The 12,735-nt window shown below is 38.9% G+C and overlaps 1 protein-coding gene across 13 annotated transcripts in view; it reads right to left on the bottom strand.

Moving 5' to 3' along the window:
- The window catches only part of LOC110531647 (butyrophilin subfamily 1 member A1), a 36,220-nt gene that overhangs the window by 16,028 nt on the left and 7,457 nt on the right, over window positions 1-12,735 (bottom strand). For 8 of the 13 annotated variants that reach the window (XR_005039285.1, XR_005039286.1, XM_036960965.1 and 5 more), the window contains exons 2-6: window positions 10,279-10,353; window positions 9,524-9,874; window positions 9,098-9,379; window positions 3,424-3,537; window positions 306-326 (exon numbers count right to left, since the gene is read on the bottom strand). Coding sequence is in view for 11 of the 13 variants with exons in the window: in XM_036960965.1 (XP_036816860.1) it covers window positions 306-326; window positions 3,424-3,537; window positions 9,098-9,379; window positions 9,524-9,874; window positions 10,279-10,348 (838 nt within the window). In the remaining 2 variants the exon portion in view is untranslated. Of the gene's footprint in view, window positions 1-305; window positions 327-3,423; window positions 3,538-9,097; window positions 9,380-9,523; window positions 9,875-10,247; window positions 10,372-12,735 lie in introns of those variants that run through there. The other 5 variants (XM_036960972.1, XM_036960973.1, XM_036960966.1 and 2 more) reach the window with 4 other exon arrangements.

The raw sequence follows: 12,735 nt of genomic DNA, 5'->3' as shown, positions 1-12,735 counted from the left end.
CCAGGTGTATCAGAGACTACCTCTCTCTAGTCTAGTGGTCCTCTACAGCCTCAACACATCCTGTTCTAGAACATCAATCTATGGTCTGAAGATACTGACACTAATAAGGCACTGGGATATACCACTTCAAGTTTCCAGTTTCATTTGATGTATGTACGGGATACACATGGTATTCACTGTCCATGCTTACTTGCAGGTTTAACAATGCAATAACAATGAATATGTCAATTGGAAGCTGTGGCCTGCTTAGTGAATCTTTACAGTCGTGTGTAATCTGGGTTAGGGACAATAAAACCACTACTTACCTAGCTTCCTAGTGAGGTCATCTGTGAACATGTCGAGTAGATGCAAGACAGTGAGAACATCATTAACCTGAACACTAGAAGATGTAGTCTCTCTCTGGGACTCCTTGTCTCATATCACTTCACTAATGGCACAAATCCTAACTGAGTTCCACCACCTAAATGAGTCCAGCGTACCTTTGAGACAAATTCCCCAATAAAGATATTCTACCCTACCACCTCTTAATTTCATTCAATAAACATGTCAATTAAATGGTTTAGTCTGCGTTGTGAATCTTTACATTCATGTGTGTAATCTGGGTCAGGAACAATAAAACCACTACTTAACCTTTTGCATGTTGGGGGCAGTATTTTTGTTTTTGGCTAAAAACGTACCCATTTGAAACATCCCCAGAAGCTAGAATATGCATATAATTGTCAGATTAGGATAGAAAACACTCTAAAGTTTCCAAAACTGTAAAAATATTGTCTGTGAGTTTAACAGAACTGATATTGTAGGCGAAAACCTGAAGAAAATCCAATCAGGAAGTGCCTCTTATTTTGAGGCACTGTTCCTGTTCCTCTGTTCCTATGCATGCCTATCCTCCATTTAAAGGGATATCAACTAAATTCATTTTTCTATGGCTTCCCTAAGGTGTCAACAGTCTTTAGACATAGTTTCAAGCTTTTATTTTGAAAAATGAGCGTGAAAGATCACATTGCGTAAGTGGATAGGTGGGGGCTCTCAGAGTGAGTTTTGCACTACAGAGTAAAGCGGCCATTGTTTCTCCCGGTGTTATTGAAAAATCTACACACCCGGTTGATATATTATCGAATATATATTTTAAAAACAACCTGAGGATTGATTATAAAAAACGTTTGACATGTTTCTGTGGACATTATGGATATTATTTGGAATATACGTCTGCGTTGTCGTGAGCACACTTTCCTGTGGATTTCTGAACATAATGCGACAAACAAACGGAGGTATTTTGGGTATAAAAATAATCTTTATGGAACAAAAGGAACATTTGTTGTGTACCTGGGAGTCTCGTGAGTGAAAACATCTGAAGATCATCAAAGGTAAACAATTAATTTGATTGCTTTTCTGATTTTCGTGACCTAGCTACTTAATGCTTAGTGTACATAATGTTATGTTATGCTATCGATAAACTTACACAAACGCTTTCGCTGTAAAGCATAATTTCAAAATCTGAGACGACAGGTGGATTAACAAAAGGCTAAGCTGTGTTTTGCAATATTGCACTTGTGATTTCATGAATATGAATATTTTTTAGTAATATTATTTGACTGTGGCGCTATGCTATTCAGCGGTTGCTGATGACAATTATCCCGCTACCGGGATGGGTAGCGTCATCAAGTTAACAGGCTGCAGTTTGAGTTCATCTATTATCACACCTGCAGATAAAAAGAAAAGTGAGTCACCAGTGTTAACATGTGAATCACCTGCCGGTTAAAATCAGTCATCAGTGTCATCATGTTGTCATGACGTTGCCCTCTTTGGGTACAGCAAGCCCCATCCCCCTCTCCCTGCCTCCCCCTGCCTCCTTCAACTAGGCTGCTGTGGTCAGAGAGAGGTCGTAAATTCCTGAGAAGACCCTGCCTCAGGGTCACACAGTATAGAGACAGAGTGAAGTTTCATAGAGAACAAAGGAATTTCTTCCACCTCACAGAACTGGAGGTCTGAACAAATTTCATGTTCCGGAGAAAGTATAAAAGATCGGTGAAGAATCCAGCTACGAACTGGTCTGTTTGTTACAACTTGGGGAAGCTCATGGGAGACGGTGTGGCCACATTACCATAACGCTGTTTACATAATAGCCTCAGATATGAGGTTTACATCTAATTGTTGTATAAGATGAATGAGTGAGGATGATACTGTTTACACAATTTTACAATGTGATTTTGGACTGTTTAATGAAGGAAACCCCATTTCCCTTTTGAGTTGAACTAAATCAGAGGACCGCCCCTGAGCCCAGTTAGGGTCAGGCATCCTGGGACAGCCCCTTTTCTGCAATTCCCGAATAAAACCCAACTTTGAGAAATTATCACCAGACCATGTTTCTCTCAATCACGGGAGGACAAAGGTTATAGACCTTTGCTGAATATTTTAATCATACCACGTGGTTAAACTCTTAGACTATCGATACAGACAGAATAAGAACAAGTCTTTGATATTAATTACTAGTCTGCAGCTAGGAATTCGGTATCATTGAACGCGAAGAACGACAACCGCCGAAACATCCATTCTACAACATGACTGAATGTCGCTCTGAACTATCCCCTCTAACCAATACAGAGAGAGAGAGACGGACAAAACTCTCCAACAGAAACAAACTTTTCAACAAAGATCCCGACAACACACTGAGCGTAAGTATATATATTGATTGCAATTGTTCCCAAATGAGTGAGTGTTCATGTGCAAAGGATTAGCATTTCAATTGTTATAATTATCAACTTTGTAGTGTCTCATCTCAGTTGACCCCCACTTCCCCTTTTGTCTAACAAGCCGCAATGCCGGTTTAGCCCACTAGGGCACATTCCCTTATCATTTCTTGTAACCATATTGACTTTGTTTGTTTGTTTATGCATTTCTGTGAATTACTTAGTTAATAATAAATAAATGATTTAAGACAATTGATGTATGGATGACTCATAGTGAAGACTGGGTTCGTGCAGATAACCAACAATTTACGACGTTTGGAATGAGACTAACGTGAAGTAAAGTAAATAATTCATTAATCAGAAGACTATTTGATCATATATAAAATATCTGAAAAGTTATTTTAGGAAATGATAACTTTGTAATCTGAATATTGTCCTTGGTGCCCCAACTTCCTAGTTAATTACAGTTACATGATTAACAAGTTTGATCGCGTAATACTAATTACAGAGAATCTTTGATAAAACTAAGTGTTCAATTTAATGATAGTAAAGAGATGACAATGTTAATCACCTGCAGGTTAAAATCATTCATCAGTGATAACATATTAATCACCTGCAGGTGTAGTATATTATCATGTATCCATAGAATACAACCACTGTGAATGTGTTGAGGTTGAAAAAAGCATTGCGGACATTTATTTCTAACAAGGAAACATTCATATCATCTCTCCATTACCTTTCTTATAAGATATCCAGCAGATAGCCAGAGATAACCCAATCCCAATGATGGCTCCCAGACAGCATAACACAATGAAGGCCATTCTCAATGGGGTTGTATCAAATAACTCACCTAAAACACAAACATCATCAACAGGGTTTGGTACTAATACTACCACACATCATTACACATCAACAACAGGGTTTGGTACTAATACTACCACACATCAACAACAGGGTTTGGTACTAATACTACCACACATCAACAACAGGGTTTGGTACTAATACTACCACACATCATTACACATCAACAACAGGGTTTGGTACTAATACTACCACACATCAACAACAGGGTTTGGTACTAATACTACCACACATCAACAATAGGGTTTGGTACTAATACTACCACACATCATTACACATCAACAACAGGGTTTGGTACTAATACTACCACACATCAACAACAGGGTTTGGTACTAAAACTACCACACATCAACAACAGGGTTTGGTACTAATACTACCACACATCATTACACATCAACAACAGGGTTTGGTACTAATACTACCACACATCAACAACAGGGCTTGGTACTAATACTACCAAACATCATTACACACCAACAACAGGGTTTGGTACTAATACTACCAAACATCATCAACAGGGTTTGGTACTAATACTACCACACATCAACAACAGGGCTTGGTACTAATACTACCAAACATCATTACACGCCAACAACAGGGTTTGGTACTAATACTACCAAACATCATCAACAGGGTTTGGTACTAATACTACCAAACATCATTACACATCAACAACAGGGTTTGGTACTAATACTACCACACATAATTATACATCAACAACAGGGTTTGGTACTAATACTACCACACATCATTACACATCAACAACAGGGTTTGGTACTAATACTACCACACATCATTACACATCAACAACAGGGTTTGGTACTAATACTACCACACACATATTACACATCAACAACAGGGTTTGGTACTAATACTACCACACATCATTACACATCAACAACAGGGTTTGGTACTAATACTACCACACACATATTACACATCAACAACAGGGTTTGGTACTAATACTACCACACATAATTATACATCATCAACAGGGTTTGGTACTAATACTACCACACATCATTACACATCAACAACAGGGTTTGGTACTAATACTACCACACATCAACAACAGGGTTTGGTACTAATACTACCACACATCAACAACAGGGTTTGGTACTAATACTACCACACATCATTACACATCAACAACAGGGTTTGGTACTAATACTACCACACATCAACAACAGGGTTTGGTACTAATACTACCACACATCAACAATAGGGTTTGGTACTAATACTACCACACATCATTACACATCAACAACAGGGTTTGGTACTAATACTACCACACATCAACAACAGGGTTTGGTACTAAAACTACCACACATCAACAACAGGGTTTGGTACTAATACTACCACACATCATTACACATCAACAACAGGGTTTGGTACTAATACTACCACACATCAACAACAGGGCTTGGTACTAATACTACCAAACATCATTACACACCAACAACAGGGTTTGGTACTAATACTACCACACATCATCAACAGGGTTTGGTACTAATACTACCACACATCAACAACAGGGCTTGGTACTAATACTACCAAACATCATTACACGCCAACAACAGGGTTTGGTACTAATACTACCAAACATCATCAACAGGGTTTGGTACTAATACTACCAAACATCATTACACATCAACAACAGGGTTTGGTACTAATACTACCACACATAATTATACATCAACAACAGGGTTTGGTACTAATACTACCACACATCATTACACATCAACAACAGGGTTTGGTACTAATACTACCACACATCATTACACATCAACAACAGGGTTTGGTACTAATACTACCACACACATATTACACATCAACAACAGGGTTTGGTACTAATACTACCACACATAATTATACATCAACAACAGGGTTTGGTACTAATACTACCACACATCATTACACATCAACAACAGGGTTTGGTACTAATACTACCACACATCATTACACATCAACAACAGGGTTTGGTACTAATACTACCACACATCAACAACAGGGTTTGGTACTAATACTACCACACATCATTACACATCAACAACAGGGTTTGGTACTAATACTACCACACATCAACAACAGGGTTTGGTACTAATACTACCACACATCAACAATAGGGTTTGGTACTAATACTACCACACATCATTACACATCAACAACAGGGTTTGGTACTAATACTACCACACATCAACAACAGGGTTTGGTACTAAAACTACCACACATCAACAACAGGGTTTGGTACTAATACTACCACACATCATTACACATCAACAACAGGGTTTGGTACTAATACTACCACACATCAACAACAGGGCTTGGTACTAATACTACCAAACATCATTACACACCAACAACAGGGTTTGGTACTAATACTACCACACATCATCAACAGGGTTTGGTACTAATACTACCACACATCAACAACAGGGCTTGGTACTAATACTACCAAACATCATTACACACCAACAACAGGGTTTGGTACTAATACTACCTAACATCATCAACAGGGGTTGGTACTAATACTACCAAACATCATTACACATCAACAACAGGGTTTGGTACTAATACTACCACACACAATTATACATCAACAACAGGGTTTGGTACTAATACTACCACACATCATTACACATCAACAACAGGGTTTGGTACTAATACTACCACACATCATTACACATCAACAACAGGGTTTGGTACTAATACTACCACACATCATTACACATCAACAACAGGGTTTGGTACTAATACTACCACACATCAACAACAGGGTTTGGTACTAATACTACCACACATCATTACACATCAACAACAGGGTTTGGTACTAATACTACCACACATATTACAAATCAACAACAGGGTTTGGTACTAATACTACCACACACATATAACACATCAACAACAGGGTTTGGTACTAATACTACCACACATCAACAACAGAGTTTGGTACTCATACTACACACATCAACAACAGGGTTTGGTACTAATACTACCACACATCAACAACAGGGTTTGGTACTAAAACTATCACACATCAACAACAGGGTTTGGTACTAATACTACCACACACATATTACACATCAACAACAGGGTTTGGTAGTAATACTACCACACACATATTACACATCAACAACAGGGTTTGGTACTAATACTACCACACATCATTACACATCAACAACAGGGTTTGGTACTAATACTACCACACATCATTACACATCAACAACAGGGTTTGGTACTAATACTACCACACATCAACAACAGGGTTTGGTACTAATAATACCACACATCAACAACAGGGGTTGGTACTAATACTACCACACATCATTACACATCAACAACAGGGTTTGGTACTAATACTACCACACATCATTACACATCAACAACAGAGTTTGGTACTCATACTACACACATCAACAACAGGGTTTGGTACTAATACTACCACACATCAACAACAGGGGTTGGTACTAATACTACCACACATCAACAACAGGGTTTGGTACAAATACTACCACACATCAACAACAGGGTTTGGTACTAATACTACCACACAACATTACACATCAACAACAGGGTTTGGTACTAATACTACCACACATCATTACACATCAACAACAGGGTTTGGTACTAATACTACCACACATCACCAACAGGGTTTGGTACTAATACTATCACACACATCAACAACAGGGTTTGGTACTAATACTACCACACATCATTACACATCAACAACAGGGTTTGGTACTAATACTACCACACACATATTACACATCAACAACAGGGTTTGGTACTAATACTACCACACATCATTACACATCAACAACAGGGTTTGGTACTAATACTACCACACATCATTACACATCAACAACAGGGTTTGGTACTAATACTGTCACACATCAACAACAGGGTTTGGTACTAATACTACCACACATCAACAACAGGGTTTGGTACTAATACTACCACACATCATTACACATCAACAACAGGGTTTGGTACTAATACTACCACACATCATTACACATCAACAACAGAGTTTGGTACTCATACTACACACATCAACAACAGGGTTTGGTACTAATACTACCACACATCAACAACAGGGGTTGGTACTAATACTACCACACATCAACAACAGGGTTTGGTACAAATACTACCACACATCAACAACAGGGTTTGGTACTAATACTACCACACAACATTACACATCAACAACAGGGTTTGGTACTAATACTACCACACATCATTACACATCAACAACAGGGTTTGGTACTAATACTACCACACATCAACAACAGGGTTTGGTACTAACACTATCACACACATCAACAACAGGGTTTGGTACTAATACTACCACACACATATTACACATCAACAACAGGGTTTGGTACTAATACTACCACACACATATAACACATCAACAACAGGGTTTGGTACTAATACTACCACACATCAACAACAGAGTTTGGTACTCATACTACACACATCAACAACAGGGTTTGGTACTAATACTACCACACATCAACAACAGGGTTTGGTACAAATACTACCACACATCAACAACAGGGTTTGGTACTAATACTACCACACAACATTACACATCAACAACAGGGTTTGGTGCTAATACTACCACACATCATTACACATCAACAACAGGGTTTGGTACTAATACTACCACACATCATTACACATCAACAACAGGGTTTGGTACTAATACTACCACACAGCAGTGGAGTGTATCATAATAAACACTATCCTTCTGTATTGTCGTCTCAAAGCCTTTGGTTAAAACACATACTGGACATTAACACATAAATTTCTCCAGCTTTTCATGTCAAATCAAATCACATGGCTCCTTTCAGCTAAAACCAATAGACCTTCAGTATCTTACTATGGCTCCTTTCAGCTAAAACCAATAGACCTTCAGTATCTTACTATGGCCCCTTTCAGCTAAAACCAATAGACCTTCAGTATCTTACTATGGCCCGGTTCAGTTAAAACCAATAGACCTTCAGTATCTTACTATGGCTCCTTTCAGCTAAAACCAATAGACATTCAGTATCTTACTATGGCTCCTTTCAGCTAAAACCAATAGACCTTCAGTATCTTACTATGGCCCGGTTCAGTTAAAACCAATAGACCTTCAGTATCTTACTATGGCCCCTTTCAGTTAAAACCAATAACCTTCAGTATCTTACTATGGCTCCTTTCAGACAAAACCAATAGACCTTCAGTATCTTACTATGGCTCCTTTCAGACAAAACCAACAGACCTTCAGTATCTTACTATGGCTCCTTTCAGACAAAACCAATAGACCTTCAGTATCTTACTTTGGCTCCTTTCAGATAAAACCAATAGATAACACTATAGGCCTCCTGAATATTGGTAGTGTAAAAACTATTGGTCACTAAATCCGGGGGAAATGACGGACCATGTAAAAAACTGTTGGTCACATATTAAAGCGTGTGTAGCGAATTGCTTGTGTTTCTAGTTCCAACAGTGTAGTAATATCTAACAATGTCTAAAGAATATTTTGTTGTGTTACTCACTAGGGAGGTGAACCTCTGTCTCCATCTTCTCATTGATCTGGCTCTGTTGGACTCTGCAGGTAAAGCGGTTGGTGTCAGTCTCCTGGACAATGACATGTTGTTTGACTGTGTAGAATCCCTTGAAGTCTCTATGTATCTCAGGAGGACCAGCAAAGAGATGGACTCCTTTACTGTTCAGCCACACCAGCTCAGGCTCAGGGTGCCAGCCTTCTGATTCACACAGCAGACCCATCCCTCCCTCTCTGTGTCCCTCGATGGACACCACTGGCTTGGATCCTACAGCTACAGACACACAGAGAGACTGGATGTTAACTGGTGACAGGTTGTGAACAAACAGACACATACTGTGTCCAGTAATATGAAGGAAAGAGGTGATGTCATTGTACTGTAGTTAGATTATCACATTAACATGAAAATAAACCTCACCTTTAACGAGGACTTGAATAATGAGATCATGATCCCAGCTCTTTGCCTTAATAAAGCATTTGTAATGTCCCTCATCAGTGCCTTGTACCCTGGACAGTTTTAAAGAGGTGTTGCCCCTCCATAGTTCCTCTTCAAACAGTGACGTTCTTCCAATGTAGGAGGGAATCTGATCCTCTCGTATGATTTTTCTGTTTTGGTAACGATAGACACGACCATCTTTGAAGTCCAGGTTCAGCCAGTCCACTGTCATGTCCTCAGCGCTGATGTTGGGTTTGAGGTAGCAGGGCAGAATGATGTCATCACCAGCCACAGCAAGAATGGTATCGGTTGGACCAAGAACCTCAAACCTCTCTGAAGAGAACAGACAGAAATGAAGGAGTATTTAGGACATTACCCACCACTAAAGACACACAGACAGTCAAATGTAATTCATAGAAACGTGCCATTCAAAATATACGTAATAATGCACACACACAAAGAGGAAGCAATAGTTGCTGCATGGGTCACCACACACACACAGAGGGAATTAGCAGTGTAGTTACCAGACACAGAGGGAATTAGCAGTGTAGTTACCAGACAGAGAGAATTATCAGTGTAGTTACCAGACTCAGAGTGAATTAGCAGTGTAGTTACCAGACAAAGGGAATTAGCAGTGTAGTTACCAGACACAGAGGGAATTAGCAGTGTAGTTACCAGACACAGAGGGAATTATCAGTGTAGTTACCAGACTCAGAGGGAATTAGCAGTGTAGTTACCAGACTCAGAGTGTGAACTGTGGAGGAGAAGCAGGAGAGTCACAAACAGACTGTCTGGTCCAGACTCCATTATTCCTGAAAGAGACAATAGGTCTAACAAATAAACATCAATTATAAAGATCTGAACCAGATATCAACCAGTAGACCTTCAGTATCTTACTATGGCCCCTTTCAGATAAAACCAGTAGACCTTCAGTATCTTACTATGGCTCCTTTCAGATAAAACCAATAGATTACACTATAGGCCTACTGATTATTGGTAGTGTAAAAACTATTGGTCTCTAAATCCAGAGAAATGACGGACCATGTAAAAACTGTTGGCTGGTTTGCTCTCACCCATCTGAGAGGTTTGCTGTGAAAGCCCTCACCTGCTATATACTATATATACACCTGCTGCCACAAACCGACACAACAAAAAGGGAGACAACATGGAGACAACACTGTTGTTCAGAGGAGCTAGCCAACAACACTGTCTGGCTGAGATGATGAGACAGTGGAGTAGGCTTTTAACGTCATATATTTAGCTGGTGGCAACATGTGGAATAGACACTGGCTGGAATGCAATTTTAATCAATCAGCATTCAGGATTAGACACACCTGTTGTATAAACATGAATAGATGACAAATGGCATTAAACTTATAACAGGGCTATAAACACAGCATCAATATAAACATAAATATTCACCTCTTGGAGAAAGAGAAAAACAAATTACTTGGATTGACAGTGTCAAGATTTATGTCATCCTCTCTCTACAGCTGTGTGTGAGAATCTGCCAGGCTGAGATCTTATCCGATCTGCCCTGGCATCACATATTACTCTGTGCATGAGCTAGGTCCAAGAACTGCCTGGGATGACTCTAGAACAGGCCTGGGCAATTATTTTCCATGGAGGGCCACATTAGAACATATTTTTTTTCCATCGCGGGCCAGAATCGTATTACAGGATGATACATCATGTGTATGACTGTGTTGACAGATATATCTACTGTAAATCACATCCAGGTATGCTACTTATTTTACTTGTTTAACATGCACAGAAATAAACCACATCCATGTTCTCCTTTTGGGAGGTATTTTCATTACTAAACATGAAATGAACTACACAGAGGTACACTGTGCATTCAGTACCACGGACAGAACTCTTGTTAATGAGGCTGCACAAAAACACAACAAAGAGAGAGAGCTCAACATTACATTTAACCACTCAATCAGTGTGAGGAGTGAAGTCTCTGATAGGCATTGACTAGAGCAGTGAAGTTAGGTATAGTTTCTGATGTTGCTATGCATAGGATTGTTGAGAGGTGACAGTCAGTAAGAGATGATCTGTGCCTTGACTTGTTATATTTTACCACTAAAAATGTCTGTTCACATACACACGTTGACTCAAACAGTACAAACATCTTCTGAGCATGACTCTTAATCTTTGGAAAGTTTTGAGAGATGCATAGAACCTCGTCAGTGACATTGTTTTGAATAGTCCTCCAATCACCGCATCAGACTGAAGATCGATAAGCTCAAGTTGCAGGTCAGTGGGAGCGTTGTCCACATTGAAGGTGAAAGGAGAGGAAACCAACAGCATGTCATTTTGAAAATTAACTTTTTTGAAAATGATGTACATACCTATATAACGTAGGTAGATGACGTACATACCTATATAACGTAGGTAGATGATGTACATACCTACATTATATACTGTAGGTATGCACGTCATCTACCTACGTTATATAGGTATGTACATCATCTACCTACGTTATGTAGGTATGTACATCATCTACCTACGTTATATAGGTATGTACATCATCTACCTACGTTATATAGGTATGTACATCATCTACCTACGTTATATAGGTATGTACATCATCTACCTCCATTATATAGGTATGCACATCATCTACCTACGTTATATAGGTATGTACATCATCTACCTACGTTATATAGGTATGTACATCATCTACCTACGTTATATAGGTATGTACATCATCTACCTACGTTATATAGGTATGCACATCATCTACCTACGTTATATAGGTATGTACATTATCTACCTACGTTATATAGGTATGTACGTCATCTACCTACGTTATATACTGTAGGTATGCACGTCATCTACCTACGTTATATAGGTATGTACGTCATCTACCTACGTTATATAGGTATGTACGTCATCTACCTACGTTATATACTGTAGGTATGCACGTCATCTACCTATGTTATATAGGTATGCACATCATCTACCTACGTTATATAGGTATGTACATCATCTACCTACGTTATATAGGTATGCACGTCATCTACCTACGTTATATAGGTATGTACATCATCTACCTACGTTATATAGGTATGTAGGTCATCTACCTACGTTATATAGGTATGTACGTCATCTACCTACGTTATATAGGTATGTACATCATCTACCTACGTTATATAGGTATGTACATCATCTACCTACGTTATATA

This window comes from Oncorhynchus mykiss, chromosome 23, assembly GCF_013265735.2.
Source record: "Oncorhynchus mykiss isolate Arlee chromosome 23, USDA_OmykA_1.1, whole genome shotgun sequence".
Taxonomy (NCBI): Eukaryota; Metazoa; Chordata; class Actinopteri; order Salmoniformes; family Salmonidae; genus Oncorhynchus; species Oncorhynchus mykiss.
Note: the sequence above shows the minus strand (reverse complement) of the source record. Positions and strands in the feature narration are given on the sequence as shown.